The sequence below is a fragment of the Lactuca virosa genome, chromosome 6, assembly GCF_052849685.1.
Source record: "Lactuca virosa cultivar CGN04683 chromosome 6, Lactuca_virosa_CGN04683_v6, whole genome shotgun sequence".
In the NCBI taxonomy this organism is placed as follows: Eukaryota; Viridiplantae; Streptophyta; class Magnoliopsida; order Asterales; family Asteraceae; genus Lactuca; species Lactuca virosa.
In genome coordinates, this window is record NC_136431.1 from 200,196,164 (window position 1) to 200,220,408 (window position 24,245).

The 24,245-nt window shown below is 35.3% G+C and overlaps 1 protein-coding gene across 1 annotated transcript; it reads left to right on the top strand.

Annotated features, from left to right (window-relative positions):
- The first annotated feature begins 8,404 nt into the window (after positions 1 to 8,404).
- Positions 8,405 to 11,087, top strand: LOC145120718 (glycosyl hydrolase 5 family protein-like). The gene is made up of 3 exons (XM_079056521.1): positions 8,405 to 8,975; positions 9,438 to 10,032; positions 10,557 to 11,087. The coding sequence occupies exons 1-3, from the start codon at positions 8,406 to 8,408 to the stop codon at positions 10,991 to 10,993; spliced, it is 1,602 nt and encodes a 533-aa protein (XP_078912647.1). The 5' UTR covers position 8,405; the 3' UTR covers positions 10,994 to 11,087.
- Positions 11,088 to 24,245: the final 13,158 nt, after the last annotated feature.

A 24,245-nucleotide genomic window follows, 5' to 3' on the forward strand; every position in this document is an offset into this window, starting at 1 on the left:
AATAATATGCTTGAAAATCATACTTGTAAGGAGCCTTTGAAAAGTCAACAAGTTAGAGCATAAATCATGAATTAACCCTTGCAATTAGAATTTTAGGCCTAGGAACCCAACAATCTAGTGATTTCGGTTTGCCTAGGATCGAAATCACCCTTTAGTGGGTAATACAAAACCGAAAACACCATGAGAGAATGGTTTAGGACCGAAATCACAAGCTAGGAAAACACTAGGACCGAAATCACATGGTGTACAAGGTGATTTCGTTCATGCCATGGACGAAATCACCAAATTGCTCCTTTTCTTAGTGGGTTTTCGACTGGAAAAGTAGATAATGGGGTTGAATTGGTGATTTGAAGTTCCATCTTTTCCCATGCAAATTAATACCCAACAGTTATCAAGGTAATTGTCCAGAAGACAACCAAGTAAATATCCTATCACTTTCTTTCTTTATCTAAGGCCGAAATCACCCCTTAAATCATCCACCATTCACATACTACTTTATTTTAACTTCATTTCCTCTAAAAGAACCAAGTCGAAGCTTCCAAGGATTAAATCTTCAAGCTTATTCTTAGAGTTTTGGTAAGTTTTCTTATTAATCTAGTGTTTTTATACACTATCATGTTAGTTTCATCATATTTACACGTATTATTATGTGTTAAAACTCTTAGGATAATATCACCTTCAAAGAGTTCATCAACCACATTCAAGTGTTTTAGGCTTTGACATCTTCACACCATCTCTTCAAACAACCCACAAATCCACTCAAGGTGAGTTCATACCCCCCCACATTTTCGAAATTTTCATGTTTTAGGGGAGGGATACAAGTCAAAATTTGTTGATCATACAAATACTTGCATGTTTCATCTCTATGTTAAAGTATAAGCCATTATTTGCGTAAGATATGGTTATTGTTGATCATACAAATACTTGCATGTTTCATCTCTATGTTAAAGTATAAGCCATTATTTGCGTAAGATATGGTTATCACTAGCTTTTATACAACTATTTGTGATATATTAGTTTTCAAATGCAAAACTAACAAAAACAAAACATGATCTATGCTATAAAAATCATGATGATTTGAAAAACTACAAGGTTTTTGGAAACTTTTTACCAAAATATAGATTTTCTAACAAAAAGGAGTACATTCTAGTTATTTCACTATTTTGTGGGTTACAACCAAAAAATATGATGTTTGACCTTACATTTTGAAACTACACAAAATGATTTATGTGTATTTATATAAATGGTTATATAAATGTTCTTGACAAACAAACATGATAAACTATAATTGGTATAGTTTGGGAGTCAAAAAACTACACTGTCATTTCAGAAGAAAGAAATAATTATTTAAAGGTATAATTATTTCTTTTACAAGAAAAAGGAGTTTTCAGTTCACGTAAATCAGTTGATACTGGTTGTGAGAAATTTAGCTTCACCGTACCTACCAGAGTACACATTAAAGTCCTGAATTATAACCAGAGTCTCTTGTAGGGAGAGCGTGACACTTGTGTATAGATCTATACGGGATTGACAACCCCGCACCTAAATTGTTAGCTACAATTAGACCGGAAGGTCTGGGGTGACAAATGCCATAACAGTTCTGACACCTGAAGAACGTCGTTCAGGCCAACTAGTCGCATTAGTATGGTTATAATAATTCACATAGGGTATTAACAAAACATTTGGTTTACGGGTTAACATACATTAAAGTAGTTTTATATAAAGATAAAACTTCATAACACCATTTTTCAGTACAACATTACTTACATTTTTAGTCTTGGGATTTAGACTTACAGTTCATGTTCGAAGAAAATATTGGATATTCTGGAAGTATACACTATCATTTTACACGAAACAGTTACAAAATCCTTCTCTTAGAAAACGCTTATGAACTCACCAACTTAATTGTTGACATTTTTCAAAATCACTTGTATTCTCAGGAAACCAGTAAACAGGTAATCACAAGAGTTTTTGGTGGATGGGACGTCGTCGCATCACGTGATTTGTTTTTGTCATATGCATTTGATATCATGTAAACAATGTTTTGAGTACAATGTAAACTTATTAAATATTCAATACAATGGTTGTAATGATTTGATCACTACTATTCAATTGTTTTGATATTGTACATGAAAGTCATCCACCCCTAGACGTTTCCGCTGTTTTGGTTTGGAGGGTGACATAAAGTGTCTAGTTTATTAAAGTATTCTGATAGTGGAGATCCATTTTGATTAAGAGAGTTATGACGTTGATGAATGTTGAAGACAACAGATCCATCAACTTTGTTATAAGTTTCAAAAAGTCCATTCCAAATTTGCCTAGCGGATTCAGAATAAGCATGACCTAAGTAAATATATTCTAATATTGATCCAAGGATCCAAGAGCCGACAACAACATCAACACGTTCCCATTTTAATGATTTAAGTTCATCATCAAAATCCTTTTTAAAGAACCATCAACAAACGCTAACTTAGTTATAGCCTTAAGACTTCTAATCATAGAACTACGCCAAACAGAGAAGTTTCAGTCCCGGTAAGCTTGAAATTTACAATAGTAGTTAGAGTATTATCTGATTGATGTATATAAAAAGGATCATCATAAGTTGCAAGATCAGTTTTAGTTCCACTACCAGATTCACTAGTTGGAGTTGCTCCAACCATTTTACCAAGATGTTAGCAATAATCACATAAGCACAAGTAAAGCATATAAGAAAACAAAGACAACTGTGACCAATGAGAAGTTAAGATGGTCACCATAGTATGTTGGGGCCCAAGAGAAGCAGTCACACCTCGAAAAAACAATTAATCCAACCAGAAATGATCAAAAAGTAACTGGTGTACTCAAGACAACCAAGATCTCCCAGATCTACAATTAAAAAAGATATAGAAAGGAACAAGAAAACGCTCACAAGGGTCCAACATACATTTTTAAAGATCAGATAAACGGAAGATCGGCTCCCTGTATTATGTTCCCTACTAGAGTTAATCGATGATGACGTCCGTTCTCTAGTAGAGTTGTTTCAGAATGTACATGGGTTAAGTGATCTGTGACTAGAGTTACGGATCCACTCCACGATACAATTAATCAACAGATTCACAGATAACCATAAACTCTTTACAGTAACCGGAATCTTAACAAATAAGTTCCGATTTTCGGGATAGCAACCAAGAAACCTCGATCAAAAAAAGAACCCTAAATTTTCACAGACCAAGTCAACAACCTGGAGATTTCTGTAGAAAGCCCTAGATCGACCCCAGTCTATGTAAATCTACAAGGATCGAAATACAAAAAAAGCAACGTATAACTTTCAACTCAGATGAACAATGTAACACCCCGACTCCCAGGTATAAGTTTTAAAACCTTATATACATGTTTATGGACCTACTCGACAAGTTGGTTGCCCCAATTCGTCGTGTAGAGGCGGGTTAGCCCGCTTGGATTATTGGACCTACTCGGCGAGTCGGAGGACCCTGAATCAACGAGTAGGAGCTGGAAAATGAAACCCTAATTTCCGGGGTTTTGCATCCTATTTAAAGGGTCATTAGCCTCCCTCAGCCTCCCTTACCGTCCCCCTTGAGTCCAGAAAACCCTAATCTCGAATACCCTCCATTTTTCTGTGTGAAGGAGCTTGGAAAGTGGTTTTTGTGAAGAAGGCTTGAAGTCTAAGGAGCTTGGAGCAAAGAAAAGCTTGCATATCTGACTCTACTTCATCTTGGCATCATTTTGAAGGTAACAAGTCGTTACCTTGACTTCCCTCTAGCTAGATCTCTCCATGCTTAAGTTTAGAGCCATTTTAGCATATATGTGAACCATTTTGGGTATTGGTCATGATATGAAGTTGTAACTTCAGATCTGGACTTCTATAAGTCCCTATAACCATAAAGTTATCATATTTAGCAAGCTTGGGCCTTTCTCTTTGGGTTAAACCTTTACCTTAGCTTGGTTTTGGCATTTAGGACCATGCATGTACGTAAAGTTTGCAACTTTACGTGGAAACCATGCCCTAGGAGGTTAGATCTGCAATATGGAGCTTTGGGGTGGCTTAAAAACGTCCGGATAAGAAATGGGCTGAAGGGACTCGACGAGTCGCATAGCCGACTCGACGAGTCGGATGAAGATTTCATGTATTGGTCCCGCATGAACTCGGCGAGTCAGTAGGAAGACTCGACGAGTCAGTTAGGGTTTTCCCGACATTTGGACACGCATGGACTCGATGTGTTGGTTAGAAACTCGTCGAGTCAATTAGGGTTTTGATGATTCCTAAGTTCTTAAGGAACTCGACGAGTTGCTAGCTGCACTTGACGAGTCGGGTCAACATGGACTGTTGACTTTGACCGTTCACCTTGACTTTGACCAAGGGATGACCAGTTGGACTTTTGAAGGTATTTTGGTAATTTGGGATTCTGATATACTTGGTTCTATGGTGGTTATAGGTGGTTGAGTTCGTGACAGTGATTCGGGAGTTTGATCTTATCATTACAGTTCGACATCGTGAAGTGAGTTCTTCTCACTATATCAACAGGGTCTACGGCACCAAGGCCGGCCCTTTATGATTTGTATCCTTGTTATAGGATGGTTGCTATGTTAGTGATCTATTAGATCAATATCCTGGTTATAGGATGGTTGATATGTTAGTGATCTGTTAGATCGGTATCCTGGTTATAGGATGGTTGATATGTTAGTGATATGTTAGATCGGTATCCTGGTTATAGGATGGTTGCTATGTTAGTGATCGGTTAGATCGTTATCCTGGTTATAGGATGGTTTCCATGTTATTGATCTGTTAGATCTGTATGACTATCTATACTTGCTAGCTAGCGTATGATATTTATGTGCACATGTTTGTTGGTTTGGGGGAATTGGGTTGAGGCAAGTCCTGCTTTGTGATGTAGGCTAAGATAACCAAGGCGGACCGGATAGACTGCAGACCCAGCTAGGGCATACTAGTCAAGCCGAAGGCCCGGCGAGCAGTCTGGATAGGCTGAAGGCCCTGAGAGGCGGTCCAGACGTGCCGATGGCTCGGAGAGCGGTCCAGATAGACTGATGGCCTGTTAGGCGGTCCAGTCAGACTGATGGCTCATTATGCATGTTGTGTTTGTTTATATGATATGGTTATATCTGTATGACGTTGGTATTTTGAGGGAACTCACTAAGCTTCAGGCTTACAGTTGTTGATTTTGTTTCAGGTACTTCTAATGATCGTGGTAAGGCGAAGGCGTGATCGTACACCTCCTTATGTTTCATGATTTGATTCTGGGATACTATGACACTAAACTATTTTGAAAACAAGTTTTGTAATAATTATTGGTTTTGAAATGTTTTAAAAAGTTTAAATTCGGCATGATTTTTATGGATGTTACAAGTTGGTATCAGAGCCTTGGTTTGAGTGAATTGGAGGAAACACTCGTGTGTATCCAATCTCAAACTGAGGACAAGATTTTAAAATGATTTTTTTAAATGGTTTTCAAAATACTAAAGGAGGATGCAAGTGGATGATCAGTCGTAGCGAGTAAGTAGACCCCAAAATACCTTACAGATTATTTGATTTATGTGATATGTTAGAACAACATGCTAGTACTAGGCTAGGGATCTTCAGGAATTGCATGATAGAATTGTCTGATTATATGATGCCTGATAGCCTAGGGTTTTCCTTATATGAAATTGACATCATTACTGTAGTTGCTTAGTGTATGCATCACGGTTGTACATAATTAAGATCTTATAGCCTGAAAATGTTTGGTTTGGCCTTATTTCCTGTTCTTGTTTGATGAAGGGCTTAGGGTAGGATCAGGTATTCGAAATTCTATAGGGTCCGTTGTTATGTATGGCTAGCATACACTAGTGCTGCAGAGTTTGTGGAAGTTTCATGGATGAGTTGCGTGGGATCAGTCCGCGTATTAAGATACTTGTATGTATGTATGGATATGCGAAAGAGAAAATAAGATGGATCAAGATACATCAATTGAAGAAAGGAGCCAAAGTGGTACAGTTAGTCTTTACTAACTGATAAAGTGAGTTATTACTCTCTCTCTCTCTCTTTAGTTTGTGTTATATATATATATATATATATATATATATATATATATATATATATATATATATATATATATATGTGTGTGTGTGTGTGTATGTGTGTGTTTGTGTGTGTATATTGAATCTTGGGGCACTAAGTGAATGTCCCCAAGTAATGAGATGAAGATAGATGAAGAATATATGTGTAAGAACATGTATTTTACTATGTACATATATTAAGAATATGTATGAGGTATATGTTAGAAGCATGTAGCAGAGCATGCAAATATACCTAGAGTATGCTAAGAAGATAATAAGGGTATTTGTTGATACCCAAGAGACAGAAGAAAGAGTTAGAAGATGATTATATGCTGGATAATCATAAGATTAAGTATGTGTGTCTAGACATTATTGGTATTGTGTAAAATACCAATATGTTATTGGACATAGATAAAAATTAAGTACATACTAAATTAAGTACTATAAGAGAAAGATTAGATGATCTCTTGATGAGATAAAGAGATAGAGTTTCCATGGGAAAATTGTTATGTAATGAGTCACACAACAAATATAAAGATGTAGAGAAAGATGGTTCCTTTGAGGACAAGAGATAGAGGTTCCTCCAGGAACAAGAGTATGGGTCATTTGGGGACAAGAGATAGAGGTTCCTCCGAGAATAAGAGTATGGTTCCTCGGGGACAAGAGAGATATTCCTTCGGGAATAAGAGTATGGTTTCTACGAGGGCAAGAGTATGATTCCTTCAGGAATGATATTATGTCCCCACAGGAATCCAGGCTGTGTAAAGATAGATAAGATAGAGAGAGGTTCCTTGAGAAGAACAAGATAAGATAGTTCTTTGTAAGAAGTTAGAGATAACCCGTGAAGGATTAAGAGTAAGGAATCCTTAAGGGGATTCAAGAGAAGTAGAAATATTAAGGATCCATGAGGGATGATAAAAGAGAGGAATAAGACCGGATGAGAATACTTGGTAATGTAGTGTGGATGTTATTCCCTTAGAGTATGATATGAGACTGGACCGTTGAGTCTAAATTAGAATAGAATGTTGAGGCATTAGATATGAGAATAAAGAAGAGAAAGAGTAGAGTAAAGTAAAAGAGATAGCGTAGAGAAGAGAAAAAACAGAGAATAAAGTAAGAGATAGAGAAGAGCCAGAGTATAGAAGAGGTAGAGTAGAGAAGATATAGAAGTAGATACAGAGATAGAGTATATGCAGAGTATGAGAAGAGTTTGAGAAGAGGCTTAGAAAGAGTAAGAGAGGGAAAGAGAAGACTGTGAGAAAGAATAGAAAGAAAGATTAGAGTAGAAGAGAAGAGACAAATGAAAGAAGTGAGAATAACATTGTATGTTATTAGAGAAAGAGTTGGATGATAGAGTATAAGAAGGAGAAGCAAGAAGAATCATAAGAAAAGATATTAAAACATATATAAATAATCTATAATTTAATTATATATTAATAATCGAAATAAAAATATTTAATCTATTTAAACTTTTAAAGTATTTGAAGTAGTTTAAAAATATACGTAATTTATATTCTACTAATTTCTATCCAATTGAAATAATTTATATTCTACATTATCAGGGACGGATGAAAAAAAGTCACATCACCCGGTAAATCAATTCCATATTTGAATAGAGAAGGCATCCATTCAAATATGGAATTGATTTCCCGGATGGTGACTTTCTTTCCTCTGTCTTGACAATATAGAGCAGTTTCTTAATATCTTGAAGACCTTGATGCAAAGTAAGAAAAGAAAACAACTAAGGTTCTATTGTATTCCGTGGTGTGGATTATTTAGAATTCTTCTAATGCTTTGGTTTTCAACAAGATATGCTCTTTTTTAATGGCGGCAGATCAGTTGGTTGTGTTTAATTGGATTAAACATAGATATCCTTTTAAAAGTAATTGTTGGTTAGTTTGGTGTATTTATCTTTACATTGTTTGTAACATATAATTGTTTTGTAATTTTCTCTAGCATCTTCCTAGTGTTTTAATACATTCACAATGTTTTAATGCATTTCGCACTTCAAAGAAAAAACTAGTAATTTCATCTAATATTCTACTTTATATTTAACTTTAGTATAATAAAAACTAAAAAGAACATCGATCAGTAAAGTCATATTTACTGTTGTAAATGTAAAGTTAAGATACGTAAATGTGTCGATTATGCAATTTTTCCTCCAGCAAATATATTATTATCAACAAAATCATATTTATTAGATCATAGGAGACATAGGACTACTTTTGTACATGTGGCACTGTTGACTTTGACTTTATAAAAAAATGAATTAAACTTATATTACTATGCGCCAAGAAAACCCCCTATTTAACGTGTACATGTGAGCAAACAGTATTCCTTTTTCTGTCTCCAACATGCCTTTACGATCCACCTCTATTCTCCTTCTGGTTTTGTTTCTCTTCCCTTCTCATTCATTTCCACTCTCCACGTCCTCCCGATGGATCGTCGACCAAAACTCCGGCTACCGCGTAAAACTTGCATGCGTAAACTGGCCGGGCCACCTCCACGTCATGATCCCGGAGGGTCTAAACAAGAAGCCGATGAAGGCCATTGTCTCGGACATTTCTCACACAATGGGGTTCAACTGTGTTCGACTCACATGGGCTACTTATATGTACACGCGTTACTCGAATGTCACTGTTTCGGAGTCACTAGATAAGTGGAACTTGACCGGCGCTAAAGAAGGTGTCCGGAAAAACAACCCTGAGTTGTTGGAGATGAGCGTCGTGGAAGCTCAGAATGTCGTCGTTAATGAGCTTGGGAAAGGGAAGTTGATGGTGGTGCTCGATAATCATGTCAGTTTGCCGGAGTGGTGCTGCGGTGAGAAGGACGGAAATGGGTTTTTCGGGGATGAGTTTTTCGATCCCGACGAGTGGTTGCAGGGTTTGGTGGCGGTTGCTCGTCGCTATAATAGCAACCCTTCGGTATGAGTTACGTATTAACTATTATTCAAAAGTTAAATGTACCCTTTCGTGTAGTTTACAAAAGTCAAAAAAGTTAAGAGTTTCTTTTCCAATGAAATATGAATACATACACAATAAAGTTTTTATGGTTGGGTTAATTGTTCAACTAGACTACACATGCTATCTTATGTATTTTTATAAAGAGGGTACAAAGGGCATTTATATTTTTTGTACAATCGACATACAATAAAACTCAATCTCCCAACTTTTTAAGTAGGACAAAGTGACAAACATCTTCATTTTTTGTTTAGTTGATCAAATGTTAGTTCAATACATGCTAAATATAGTACATGGTCGTATCTCCTATCATGTCTTGTAATAGGTAACAAAAGAACGTATTAAAAAATTTAGTTAGATGATCAATAACTATGTTTTATATGGTAATTGTTAGAGAGTTTATAACAACTTTTTTATTTGCCTTAGGTTGTGGCGATGAGCATGCGAAATGAACTACGGGGCCCACATCAAAATGTGGCGTCTTGGTATAAGTACATGCAACAAGGTGCGGTTTCTATTCATCAAGAGAACCCTGACATTCTTGTGATTTTTTCGGGTTTGTCATATGATACAAACCTTAAATTCTTGAAAAGTGAACCCTTGTCGATCAATTTGGATAACAAGTTAGTCTTCGAGTCACATTGGTACCCGTTCGGCCAACCATCTGATAAATGGATTTTGCAGACGAATGAATATTGTGCCAATGTGACCAAATGGTTCATGGACAATTCTGGGTTTTTGTTTCTTACAGACAAAAACTCAGTTCCTCTATTTCTAAGTGAATTCGGTTTAGATCAGCGTGGTGAAAATGAAATGGAGAACCGTTATTTCATTTGCTTGTTGATGACAATGGCTGAAAACGATATTGATTGGGCGTTATGGCAGCTACCGGGGAGTTTTATGCTTAGGGAAGGGGAAGTTGAAAAGGAAGATGTGTTTGGGATGTACGATTTCAAATGGAAGAAACTTAGAAATTCTACGGTACTAGAGAAGTTACAGTTTGTTCAAACGAAGATTCAAGGTATTATTTCCTTTATTTATAAAGGGTAAAATATTATATTATAATATTAAGTTAAAAGAAAAATAACAACGTACTTTTATTAATTTGTTTACTGTAACATATTTTTTTTTATGTTTTTTCTTATTATGATATTGTATTCTAAATAATATACTTAACTATAAATCCTGATACAAACCAAATTTTACTGTTACAGCTATATTGATACTTTTTTAATACAACATTACTATAAAGAAAAACTAAAAATACAATGTTCTAATCGTGTGTTTCTTTTTGAAAGCAAAATACTTTAATAAGTAAATAAAATTTAAATTACAATGTTGTTGTAACCAAAGAAATGAAAGTAGCATATGTTATAATAAAAGAATATATAAAGTGTGTAATTGTATCTTAGCACTATAAAAAACAGCATGAGTACTTATTCCAAACAATAATATCTACATTGAGATGAAATTTAATGTTAACACACTTTGTTTGTAATTTTCCTTTTCAATACTTACATATATTCTTATGTTATTACACCATAGGTAATGTTGAATCAAGCAACCAAACATCTTATATCATCTACCACCCCTTAAGTGGTAAATGTGTCAAAGCAGGTAACAACCTTTCAATGACGAAATGTATACAGGCCACTCGGTGGGACCATTTACATGATGGTGGGGCGATCCGGTTAGTGAAAAAGACGACACATTGTTTAACAACTATCAAACAAGGCTTGCCACCTATCATCTCTGATCACGAGTGTTCGAGTCCTCAAAGTTTATGGAATGTTGTTTCAAGCTCAAAACATCATTTGGCTTCAAAAGATATCCAAGGGAATGATGTTTGTTTAGAAGTCGATCTTTCTACTTCAAAAGTTGTCACTAACAAGTGTTTATGTCTTGATGATAATTTGAGAGATGTTCCAAAGTGTGAAGAAAATCCACAAAGGCAATGGTTGAAGCTCATTCCAACTAATTAAGAGGTATTAAATATGTTCATGAAACTTAATTCTTACTTTTTAGGGTCAGGGTAACTAAGATTTTAAGTTCTTACAACAAAATTGACTTTTTAAGGTGGATGTAATTGTATATAACTTTTAATCACTTGGTTTTAACTAATATCTAATATTATTTGTTCTAGTTTATGAATGTCATGTAATCTTTTCACAAATGCATATCCAAACACTCAATTATATCATTGTCGATGATCATGCTCCTATTGAACAATGACGGATTCACATGAAATATACGAACTTTAAGATAATTGTGGCTTATGATTCGTATTTATAATCAATAGATTATGATCCCGATTTTAGAAAGCAGTTATTTAAGCTCTAATTTGATTATTTTTGTTCATGTAACAAAATCTTTGCCTCTAAGCTTAGGCATTCTTTCACAATCAGGCAGCCTATCTAGAATCAAATATTAAAGCCCAAAAATTCACTTGAGTTGACAATTACAATGTGGGCTTTTATGTGATTAGGGACTCCAGTATTAAATATTTTGGTTGGACATTTTGTGCTTTGTTCAGTTGCTGTCGATCTAAGAGGGCCCACTTAGGGAGGAGGGAGTTGTTCCCTCTCAACCCACCCAACCCAATGAACCAACCGTCACATCAGCTTTTCTTTTTGATTTTTCTTCATCTTTCCCAACCCACAACACACGGAAATCCTATCTTTCTCAACCCATTCAACCCACTCAATTAAAAAAAATACAAAATAATCAAGGTAAAATCTTAATTAGCAATAGAGTTATCGCCGGTACCACTCTCTCTTTAGCCGGTTGTTTAATTGGTTTCACGAACCCACTTCATCCTCTCTCTCTCTACTTTCTCTCTCTCATTTTCTCTTGTACCGTGTGTTTTAAGATTTGTACCTTTGTTGTTTAGTATTTTTTTTAGTTGAGTGGGTTGAGTGGGTTGAGAAAGATAGGATTTCCGTATGTTGTGGGTTGGGAAAGATGAAGAAAAATCAAAGAGAAAAACTGATGTGGCAGTGGGTTCATTAGGTTCGGTGGGTTGGGAGGGAACGACTCCCTCCTCCCTAAGAGAGGAGGGAGTCGTTCCCTCCCAACCCACCGAACCCAATGAACCCACTGCCATAGGGAGGAGGGAGTCGTTCCCTCTCAACCCACCGAACCCACTGCCACATGAATTTTTCTCTTTTGTTTTTCTTCATCTTTCCGAACCCACAACACACGGAAATCATATCTTTTTGAACCCACTCAACTCACTCAATTAAAAAAAATACAAAACAATCAAATGTAAAATCTTAATTAGCAATAGAGTTATCGGCGGTACCACTCCCGCTTCAACGAGTGGGTTGATTGGTTTCACTAACCCACTTCATCATCTCTCTCTACTTTCTCTTTCTTATTTTCTCTTGTACCATGTGTTTTAAAACTTGTACCTTAGTTGTTTTGTATTTTTTTTAATTGAGTGGGTTGAGTGGGTTCAAAAAGATAGGATTTCCGTGTGTTGTAGGTTCGGAAAGATGAAGAAAAATAAAAGAGAAAAAATGATGTGACAGTGGGTTCGGTGGGTTGGGAGGGAACGACTCCCTCCTCCCTAATGTTAGATGTCCACTAATATATATATACTCTTTATGATAACGCACAACCTGGTGTTTTAGAAATTAGAACGAAATACTACATAATATGAAGTGTCCGTATGTCTTGGGAACAGTATTATGTGAGTGCAAAAATTGAGGATAGTTTTATAGTAGGAAAAGAGTGAAGTTTGTGGTAAACTATAGTAAAAAAGGCTCGTCAACATGAAATATTATCAATCAAATAATGTGCACACCAATTAAAAAGTATGTCCAAAGACATTTATTTCATGGCCATATTAATATGTTTAAAGATTATTGTAATATTTAGATTTTAAAATCTTTTGGGGTAATCTTATCTTATACACAACAAATTATTTAAAAACAAAACTATAGAAATGAAGCATGTGGTCATTGGCAAATACTATATAGAAAAATAGGTAGACATGGATCCTAGATAAAATGTGTCCCACCTATATTTTACTAAAGAACTAGGAGGTGATCATGTGTGAACCACAGGACGGTATTTCTGTAAATTTGTCATATATAGGGATTGTTTCTGTAACTTTCTTAGACACGGATCATGTGGGTAACTTTCTTACACAATGATCATTTTTGTAATGTACGTTAACTGTTAACTGATTTGTTTATTATGTCATCATATTTTTATTTTTCCTATTATAGCATCCCACTTTAAGAAATATATCAAATTATAGCAAGATCATTTATATACAAAACATTTTTCACAAAGTACAATGTCATAATAAGAAAAAAAATTCAAGGATGTAATTATGTGGTAAAAAAAAAGTTATCATATAATAATAATAATAATAATAATAATAATAATAACAATAACAATTTAAAACTTACAATATTAGATTCGTAAAATTATTTACTGTCTCATTATTAGAAATTGAAACCATTGGACAGATGTCGATCGCAGAGATGATGATTTGAAGATGTATGCATATCATTCATTTCCATTCCTGTGTAAAATGATCCAATTTGTGGAGGGCAATTTTGTAAAAGTGAAAACAAACAAATCTGTAACATCCCAAAAATCAAGGTAAATTTTTCATTTTTAAAATTCAACCAAAAATCATAATTGTTTACAAAACATAGTTCCCAAAAGTAATAATCACGAATCAGAGTATCTCAAAATCATATATCATAAAAATCAGAGGGATGTACATGACGTATTTGTTTTCCCTGATCATCTAAAGTACCTGAAACATAAAATTTAAATTGTAAGCGAAAGATTAGTGAGTTTACCCTAAATAGCACACAACAAAACATATAGAAAATAATACATACCGAGTCCACAACCTCCCAGTTGGATTACCCATGGCCCACAACCTTCCTGTTGGATTGCCCTGGCCCACAACCTCATGGTTGGATTGCCCCCTTCCGGCACACAACCTCACAGTTGGGTTGCCACCAACCCATAACCTTTTGGTTGGATTGCCCGGGTTTGTTGACTGGCAACACAAAGCAGTACAGTCTCAACCCAAACACACAATGTCAACATGTAAAACAAATAAACACATAACAACAATCAGATAATCATACAGATCTCAACAGTTCAATACAATATAGCAACATTCCAAACCATAATACACAATCTACTCGGCCGACAGTGGTGCCTTTGACCCACAGGTACAGTGAGGAAAACTCACCTCATCGGCTGAAAAGATAGCAGTAATGAATGTTAGTCCACAGTCAACTCTACAGGTCACCTACACAACAAACAGTGACCTAGAATCAAACTATAGTTCAAAATACCTAAAATACCCTTAGGTCAAACTTGGTCAAACTCCAGGTCAAAGGTCAAGGTCAAAAGTCAAAAATCAAGGGAAGGTCAAGTTGGCTGAGTACGCCCCGCGTACTCAGCTGTTATGTAACACTTGAATCTTGGTATGTTTCTTTATTGCCTTTATTATTATAAAAGTTGCATTTTTTGGTCCTTGGGCAGTACGCAGGGCGAACCACATGGTACGCTTAGCGTACAAGCTGTGAAGCGAGTACGCGGGACATACCACATGATACGCTTAGTGTGACAACCGTCAAAATTCGAGTTAGTTCTAGATTTGATAAACTTAGTTGCACATATAGGCACAACACATATTAGACTTAGTAATTAGAAGCTAAGTTATAACCTACTAGAAACTTGGAAACAGATAGAAACAATGGATGGTGTACTTAGATTTCACCTTGATATGTGAATTCTACATCTACTAAGCTGTAGTGACTATCCATATTTGGATCACTCTTTGACTCGAACAACATTTCATGAATCATATACACACATCATGCACTTGACCTAGAAGTAGAAGTTAGTTCAAAGTCTCATAGAAACTTAAGTCAAATTTGAAGACTAGGACTAGTATACTTGATTCCTCAATTTCGCTTGAATCTTGGAATCACTACATAGAATGCCAATAAACCGATAAAAATAAATTACAAACATTGTTTATAACTATAAAAGAGTTATAATACCATAAGATAATTTAAAGTCTCAAATATTCTATTTATTTTAATATTCAAAGTTTATTAAACTCCAAAACCCTAAAAGCCCTAAAAACTCATATTTATAAACTTTAACCTTAAAAATCCTATAAAAACAATTATGAACCTTATAATATTATCTTATCATAATAATTATTATGAAATAAAATTCAATGAAAAACAAAGATTTAGTTATTAACATTTACCCTTGATTTATAAGTCAAAAATCAAGAGTTTTATGCATAAAAACTAGGTTAAGGTGCACATTTTATTAAAAGTTGGATATTTTTATAAAAGATTTGAATTTTTATAAAAGAAACAAGAGAGAGAGAGAGCCTCTCCTCCCCTAAAATCGGATCCCTCTCTCCCCATATCTCTCTCACACTCTCATTCTCCAACACACACACACATCTCTCTTCTTTCTCTCTCTAGAAAAGTCTCTCTACCTTCTCTCTACTTTTTCTCTCAAAACACCACTCCATTCTCTCTTCCTCCCTCTAAGAACCAAGAAATTTTCCAGAAAACAAACCCAAGAACACTCCTCAAACTCGAAATCTTCATCATCTTGTGGTATTCTTGAAGGTAAAATCGATTTCTACTTCACTTTTCCTTCAAGATTTGTTCTTTTTCTTACACTTTCTCCTTCTTCATCTTCTTCAAACTTGTTTTCTTTTTGTTAAAATGGTTTTTACAACATGATGGATGTGTTTTAACACCATGCATGTATGATAAACAAGGTTGCATGTTCATGATCTTAGTGCAAAAATCGATTTTAAGGATTAAAACATCAAACTCAAGTTAAGAGTTTTTGAGAAACAAAATTTTGTTCATAAATGCATGTATACATTTTGATAAGTTTTAATCTTTTGATCTCTGGAAACATGACTAAAATATGAGTTTATCATGATATATTTAAAATACTTGAAAAGATTTACTCAAGGAAATGATGAAAACCCACTTTTCTAACAAATCATCATGCATGCAATCTGCCAGATTTCTTTACCTGACTTTAAACTGTCATATCTCACTCATTTCTTAGCCAAAATTCGTGATTCTTTTTCTGAAAAATAATATTTTAAGTTAGCTTTCAAACCCATCTGACCTCACTGGAAAATTCCAATATTTCGATTTTTACCAATTTTTACAAAACTGTTGCTCAAACAGCACTTTCCTTATGAACATTTGTTTTGTGTTGCATGTTCAAAGGACTTATTCATCACTAAAAATCATTCGAAAATTATTTTATACTCTTAATATCATGTATTAATAGGAACAAAAAGATCTTGATTCAAAAGTCTTTGTAACATGTTGCAAAAATTGTCAAAGTAACATCAATAATCTTTACATAAATCACAAGAACCAAGTTTTCTCTATACATTTTATTGAGCCTTTAGGCATGGTTTTCAACATCAAAAATAAGGAAACAATTTTTCATTGTTGTTAAATTTTATGAAGATGCATTCTGGAAATTTTTAGCTCAATATATATTTTCTTTATTTTTATATGAAAATAATAAGAAAATAGAGTGTTAAATCATATAAAATACTTACACTAGTAAATAAATTCTGGAAAAATTCTTGGATGATTCTTTAAGTTAATAAACATCTCCCATGAAGTTTCAATGACTTTTGTTACTGTTTAATATGGTTTTGAATTTTCTTTTTGTTTAGCCCCAATAAATCATAAAACCACTTTAGACAATTTGAAAAGGATGTATAACAATTTTCGCAGCTTCTACCAGAGATATAAGACTTAGAAAACTATTTTCAGAATTTTTCATAATGTATTCCTATTTTTCTCCGATTTTTATATTTATAATGGACTAAAAATAGACAAAATAGTTCTGCTCATCCAAAATTCATGCAAATTTACCAGAACACCTTGTAGTACATTAGGAGGCTACATAAACATTTTGATGATTTTTCTCTTCTGTATACTATTTTTCTCCTATTTTCTAAGATTAAATACACTTAAATACACAAAATCGGATTTCAGTATATAAAAACCACATTTGGTATTTTTCCCAGATTATTTACTCTGAAAATGAAGTGTACAAAAATTTTGGTAATTTACTTTAACTGTTTAATAATTATTCTCCAATTAATGATTATTTAAGAGGATAAAACAAAGAAAAATAGAAAGACTAATTGAAAAATATCTTTTATATTTTTCACAGCTTCTAAATGTATAATAAAAGTGTTACAAAAATTTTGGGCAATTTTGGAAACTGTTTTCTATTTATTTCAATTTTTATTAAGAATAAATGCTCAAAAATCATAAAATTGGGTTAAACAGTTTAGAAATCAATTTTTATATTTTTCCCAGCTTAATAATGTTTAATAACAGTAATACAAAAAGTTTGGATAATTTTGGAAACTGATTTCTATTTTTCATGAATTTGTATCTATTTAGAGAATTAAATATATGAAAATGGTTATACATATTCATACTCCATGAAAATTTATCTAGAAGTCTTTTAGTACATTTAGAACCAAAATCTGAAGTTTGGTAATTTTTATTAACTGTTTAGTATTTTTCAAGATTTTATGGTTATTCAAGAAACTAAAATCGTGAAAAATAGTCAGACAAATCAAAAATTCAAGAAAATTTATCTTGAGGTCTTTCACTTCAATTAAAACTGAAATGCAAACTTTGGGAAATTTTAGAACTAAATTAATTTAGTTTTTGAATATTTAATCATTGGAACACCTCTTAAATTGTTAAATATTAGCATTTCAATAATGGGAAATTTTCACTTAAATTGTTATATAACAATTGATTCATTGAAATTTAATTTTCACAGAAAAATGTTTGTAACTTATCAATATTAAATTTTGACACAATATTGGCATAATTCTATTGTAGTAGTAAGTATACTAGTGTTAGATTTCGATTAGAGACTCACTAGCGAATACCATTATTGTAGGAATCGATAGTGGTACAAGTGGAACTTAGCTCAAGGCATCATTTGCATCATCTCAATGCATATTGTGAGTATTCACGCACTCCCCTATTTTCAGTTTTTATGTTTTGGGGTGGAAAAGCATGTCCCGAAAAACTATTATTTGAATGTTGTATTTAAATTGATTTGTATCAAACATGATTGCTATTTTATTGCTATGTCTCTCTATGTATGTCTATGCAACACGGAACATGAGAACTTATCGTACTAAGGCCCTTCCCTTATCTCTAACCATTAACTCTTTGAGCCAATGGTCATTATGGATAGCGCTATTAGGAATTGACAACTCCTCACTCGCCCTATTGCTGGTGTGCATGATACCATATTCATCTATGGAACGATAAGCATAGATCTTGATAGGGCTTCAGTCATAGGTTTGGTTGAGACTCATTGTTTGCTCATACACATACAAACTCGTTACTTATTATAGCAATAAACTTGTTTATTAATTATAGCAATGAACTTTGTTTCTCATTACAACAACGAACTGTTATTACTGAAAACTTATATACATGTTTTAGCAATGAAATTGTTTGCTCCTTGTAGCAACGAAATTGATTGCTCATTTTAGCAATGAAACTTGTTTACTCGTTTGAGTAACGAACTTTATCTTCCATGAGAATATGAATGTTGCATCTTATTTGGGCAACATACCTTATTTCTCATGATGACAAAGAACTTTGTTTTTACAAACTTATTTACTCATTTTAACAATATACTTTTATTATTGGAAACTTTTATCAAAACTTTGATTTCAATTCATGGAACCAGTATTATTTTGTTTATCTGTGAGTACTCACCAACTATTTTTATAGTTGACGCTCGTTTTACATGCTTTTTCAGGAATCATCGAGTAAGTGGCACTTAGGGACACTTCACTTTTAGGAGCATTCGCATGTGTTGTATTTCAATTTACATTGTAATTTCTTTTAAAAGTTGTTCAAACCCATTGTGAATTTGTAATGATTTTTAATACTATGGTTGGTGTTGTCTTTTAACTTTTGCGATGAAACCCTTTGTACTGCCACGCCCTGTGTTTCCGCTTTAGCGGGGTGTGACACTTAGCGTACTGATGCGAGATGGGGACGATACTCGGGACATGTACATTGGGCGTACATTTATGTACGCGGGGCGTACGTGAGACATATTGAAACCTTAATTTAGGGTGTTGCATCCTATATAAACACCTTAAGAGCCTAGGGCTGGCCTCTTTACCATCCCTCAAACCACCTAAAACCCTAAATCATCCCTTAAGCTTTCTTGGTTGTGTTCTTAAGCCCTTGAGAGGATTTTAGTGATTGTTTTACTCATTGTGAAGGAAGCTTTGAAGATTTGAAGGTGTTTTGCTTGGAAAGAAGGTCATAGATCCATAATCATCTCACTTGTTGAAATCTCTTTGAGGTATCAAGTTCATACCTTGGCTTGTAGATGTTTATATCTTCTCATGGTTTGTTTTGTTATGCTTTTGGTCCCATTTTGGGTTGATTGAAGAGTTAAGACATTTTAAGGACTTGTTCTTTTAGAACTGAGCTTTTTATGGACTCCTTGAGCATAAAGGTGCAAGCTTTAAGGGATTTTTGGTCGCATGCATGAATCAAGTCACTTGTTAAGTCCTTTTAAAGCTTAATAGCTTCATTTAGCCATGCATGAACATAAAGTTAGCAACTTTACGTGATAATCCAGCTCAGGGAAGTCATATCTATGTTTTAGAGCTACACATTAAGGGATTAAGTGTTAAAATCAAGTTTTGGGCTGAATGGGTGAGTACGCTGGGCATACAAGCAGGTATGCTTAGCGTACAAGCCCTCAAGCAAGTAAGTTACACGTACGTGCTGAGTAGTGAGTACGCCCCGCGTAGTCAGTCTGATGGACTTCACATATTTGGGATTCGACTTTGGGCTATTCTTTGGGCTTAGTGGCTTGGGGCCTTGTTGGGCCACCTGAATGTAAGAGTTTGGAGTAGGAAAAGTTAGTGGGCCTTAGGGTAAGTCTCATGTAGGGATTTAGGCATAATTTGGAAAATTGGGCCATATGTGGGCCTTGGATGGTTAATCGGTTTTTGGGCTTTTTAGATTGAAAGTTTGGGCATTAGTCTTAGACCAAACTAGGTAAATGGTAAAATAGTATTTTTACCTTAAGTATGGATTGAAGGATACATATTTGACTCCAACTATTAATTGGGTGTTATTTAATATTGATAGCTCGGGTATTCGTCGGACCAGCAGCCAGGGCTTATCAGTGTAATTTAGCAGTCCGAGGTGAGTTTCCTAACCATATTTAGCAGGTCGAAGGCACGAGTGTCGACCCATGATCTATTATGTTAGAATACTCATTGTCTGTGTGACACTAGTATATTTATGTGCTTGTATGCTTACTGGGTGGGCCCGATGATTATTTTGTATACTATTACTTGATATGTAGTATGAATTGTATGTGGGTGGGGCCCGTTATGCGAGTTAGGACGGGGCCCATTATACTCATTTGGGCGGGGCCTGTTATGTGAGTTAGGATGGGGCCCGTTATACGCATTGGGCGGGGCCCGTTATACGATTAAGGGTGGGGCCCGTTATACTCTTTGGGTGGGGAACTCACTAAGCTTTATGCTTACGGTTTTTAGTTTATGTTTCAGGTACTTCCAATTCCAAGGGGAAGGGCTTGGGATGATTGTAGAGCACACACCACCTTGTTCCGCTTTTTGTGTTATACTCTGATTATTATGATGTTTGACACATTATTTTGTTTGGCTTGTATCGATGATGTTTTGGAAATACTGGTTTTACTAAATTTACCAAGATCTAATGAATTAACTCTTCAAGTTTCTAACTTTATACCTCCAAAAGATGCTTGAGGGGGAAACACTTCTAGATCCAAAATGCTTTGAGCTTCTAGGATGATTTCCTTTCCTTCTATTTCCTTCGAGAACACCAAAATCACACACAAAGGCTCCACGATGCTCACAAAATGGATTGGGGTTTGTAAGGGACGAAGTGGGAAATGGAGGTTGATGAAAGGAGGGTCTCAATGAGATAATGATTCTTAAATAGGGCTCAAACCCAAAATATTAGGGTTTGGGCATCAACCATGTACACCCATCGTACATGAGAGTACTCCCAACATATGTCACTGATCCACACTTTTCACTTAAATGCTACTTGGGACCAATTTTTCAATCAATTTCATTCATAGGATCAAAATGGAAATTACTTGGATCAAGGTGTTAGAATTTCCCCCCACTTGAATTAGACTTTGTCCTCGAAGTATGATGCTACGAATAATTCAGGGTAGTGCTCTCGCATCTCTGCCTCGGGTTCCTAGGTCCATTCGGAACCTTTCCAATTCTTCCATTGGACCTTGACCAAAGATACCACCTTGTTGCGCAAGGACTTCGTCTTTCTATCCAAAATCGTTACTTGCCTCACAACATAGTTCATGCGATTATCAACCTGAATATCATCTAAAGGACCCACTGTCGAATCATCAGCTACACACTTCCGTCGCTGAGAGACGTCAAAGGTGTTGTGAATCTGACTGAGCTCCTCATGCAGATCCAATCGATAGGCTACCCTGCCAACCTTAGAAATCACTCGAAACGACCCAATATATCGGGGCCCAAACTTGCCCCTCTTCCTGAAGCATATTACACCCTTCCATGGTGACACCTTCAATAAAACCATATCACTGACCTGGAACTCCAACTCAGATCATCGTCTATCAGCATAACTCTTCTGTCGACTTTGGGTTGTATGCAACCTCTGTCTGATCTTTTGTATAAGCTCTGTCGTCTGAAGAACTATCTCGGTCTTCCCCATAACCCTGTGACCGACCTCCCCCCAACAGAGTGGGGTACGACACTTCCTCCCATAAAGACACTCAAATGGCAGTGCACCAATACTGGAGTGATAACTGTTGTTGTAAGAAAACTCAGCTAGGGGAAGGTAGGAGTCCCAACTCCCACCGAAATCTATGACACAAGATCTCAACATATCCTCAAGTGTCTGAATGGTCCTCTCGCTCTGGCTGTCAGTCTGTGGATGGTAAGCAGTGCTAAAATGTAACCTCATGCCCAGTTCCTCGTGGAACGTCTGCCAAAATCGAGAAGTGAATCGAACATCTCTATTCGATACAATAGAAACGGGAACACCATGTATGGCGACGATCTCATGCACATAAACATCGGCCAATTTCTTGGCCAGGAGCTCTCCCGAATAGCTAAGAAGTGGGCACTCTTGGTCAGATCGTCCACTATCATCCAAATCGCATCAAACCCCTTAGCCGTATGAGGAAGTGTTAGAGCCTGAAAGTGAACCTCTAGCAATCACACAAAGAACGTTACTTAGGACTTAGTCTTTTATTTATTTGGACAATCAGATGTCAGAAATCTGAAGTCAGTCTCATGTCCGAAATGGAGTATGAGTCTGAAATAGTTTATCCGTCTATGTATTAATTGTTCTTGTCTTTTTCTGTGATGTAACGTTACTTAGGACTTAGTCTTTTATTTATTTGGACAATCAGATGTCAGAAGTAGTGACATTGTCTGGTTCTTAGTATGTTTTTAGTTTGTAATGTGTTCCTCCTTTTTCTATATAAGGAGTGTTTAATGATAAGAACGTGTGACAGATTGTTACTCAAAAGATAGACATACTTGAGTTTACTTCACTTGCATCTTTCTCTCAAATCAAAACTCTTTCAAACATTCTACTTGTTCATTTATTGTCTTTACTTTGATTATACTCATTATTCTCTATTTAATACTTGAAGTACTTTGTTGCTTCTCATCTTCAAGTCTTGACTGGTCTTTCCAGACTTGACTGGAACTCTTAATCAGAAGAAGACATTGATCTTAAGCACTAACTCAAGGTTTGAGTATTTGAGCCTTGTCCCTGCGCAATCAGATCCTTGTTCTCACAATTGGTATAAGAGCTTGAGTGGTTGTCCTTTGAATCCATAAGAACAGATTATAGTTGATTCGAAATTACCTAGGTATTTCGATCATTTATGTGTTCAGGATAAAAGCTCTTCTATATACCACTTTTTCTCAAGATATCTTAACTTCAATGGATGCTTCTAATTCTCAACAAATGTACTCGATGCAAATAGCAAATAGCGTGAGTTGCCCTACACGTGCCCCACTGCTAGTTGTTGACTCATTGGAATGTCAGAATGGAAAGATTTTTACATGGAAAAGAAAAAGGTGAATCTATCTGGAGATCCGTTAAAGAAGGTCCTCATGTTCTAGTTAGAACCATTGTTAAAGATGCTGCTGCAACTCTCATGGGACAAGATGAACAACGTCAAGCACCTCTCACTGCCGATGATCTTGAAAAGCTGCACGCAGACCAAGTTGCCTTTTCTGAAATGGTGTTTGGTGTTCCACCTTCTCTCTTTGAGCACATCAAACTGTGCAAATCCATGAAAGAGATTTGGGACACACTTCAAGATTTGTTCGAAGGGTCATAGAATATGAAGGATAAGCGTCTAACCTCGGTTTTCAACGAGTTCGACAATTTCACTACAACACCTGGTGAATCTGTTGTCTCGGCCTCAAACAGATACCGAATCATCGTTAACAACATGACAACTCATGGGATAGTCTGAACCCCATTTGAATACAACCTCAAGTTCATTAACATCCCCGGAAAGGGATGGGGAAATGTGAAATCATGTCTTCAGAGTAATGGATCTCTGAAAAAGCTGAAGCTCTACTAACTGTTTGATGAGCTTCAAGGTCATGAATCAAATGTTGCACAAACACTACGTGAACTCACTGGAGGCCCTCTAGCTCTAGTCAGTTCATGAAAGACCCACACTTTAATATTTGACAATTGTTACTCCAAAACATGCTACATGCATATTCATAAAAAAACAATATTTTACATTGATAAAGTTATTACAAACGACTGGATACAAACCCACTATTTAAACTATTACAAAGTGTTATATATTACATAACTACCCAGGATATTATAGTTTTATACATACATGAACACTAATTACAAAAGTAATAGTATTATCTATTCAAAATCTTCTAACAGTATAAGTCTATACTGGATCCTTATTACTTGCAATAGTTAAACACTGAGAGGGATAAGCGGTGACGCTTAGTGAGTTCAATAATAGATACAATATAACGTTATGCCATATATATACTTCAATATGGAAGAAGCAAAGAGGAACAAGGAAAAATAAAGACATATGTGAATCATGTGACAAGCTTTCCAT

Excerpts from the sequence above, each read along its gene's own strand:
- LOC145120718 (XM_079056521.1), top strand. The coding sequence starts at position 8,406 with ATGCCTTTACGATCCACCTCTATTCTCCTTCTGGTTTTGTTTCTCTTC. Across the intron at positions 8,976-9,437 it reads GCTATAATAGCAACCCTTCG|GTTGTGGCGATGAGCATGCG; the intron begins GTATGAGTTACG and ends TATTTGCCTTAG. Across the intron at positions 10,033-10,556 it reads TGTTCAAACGAAGATTCAAG|GTAATGTTGAATCAAGCAAC; the intron begins GTATTATTTCCT and ends ATTACACCATAG.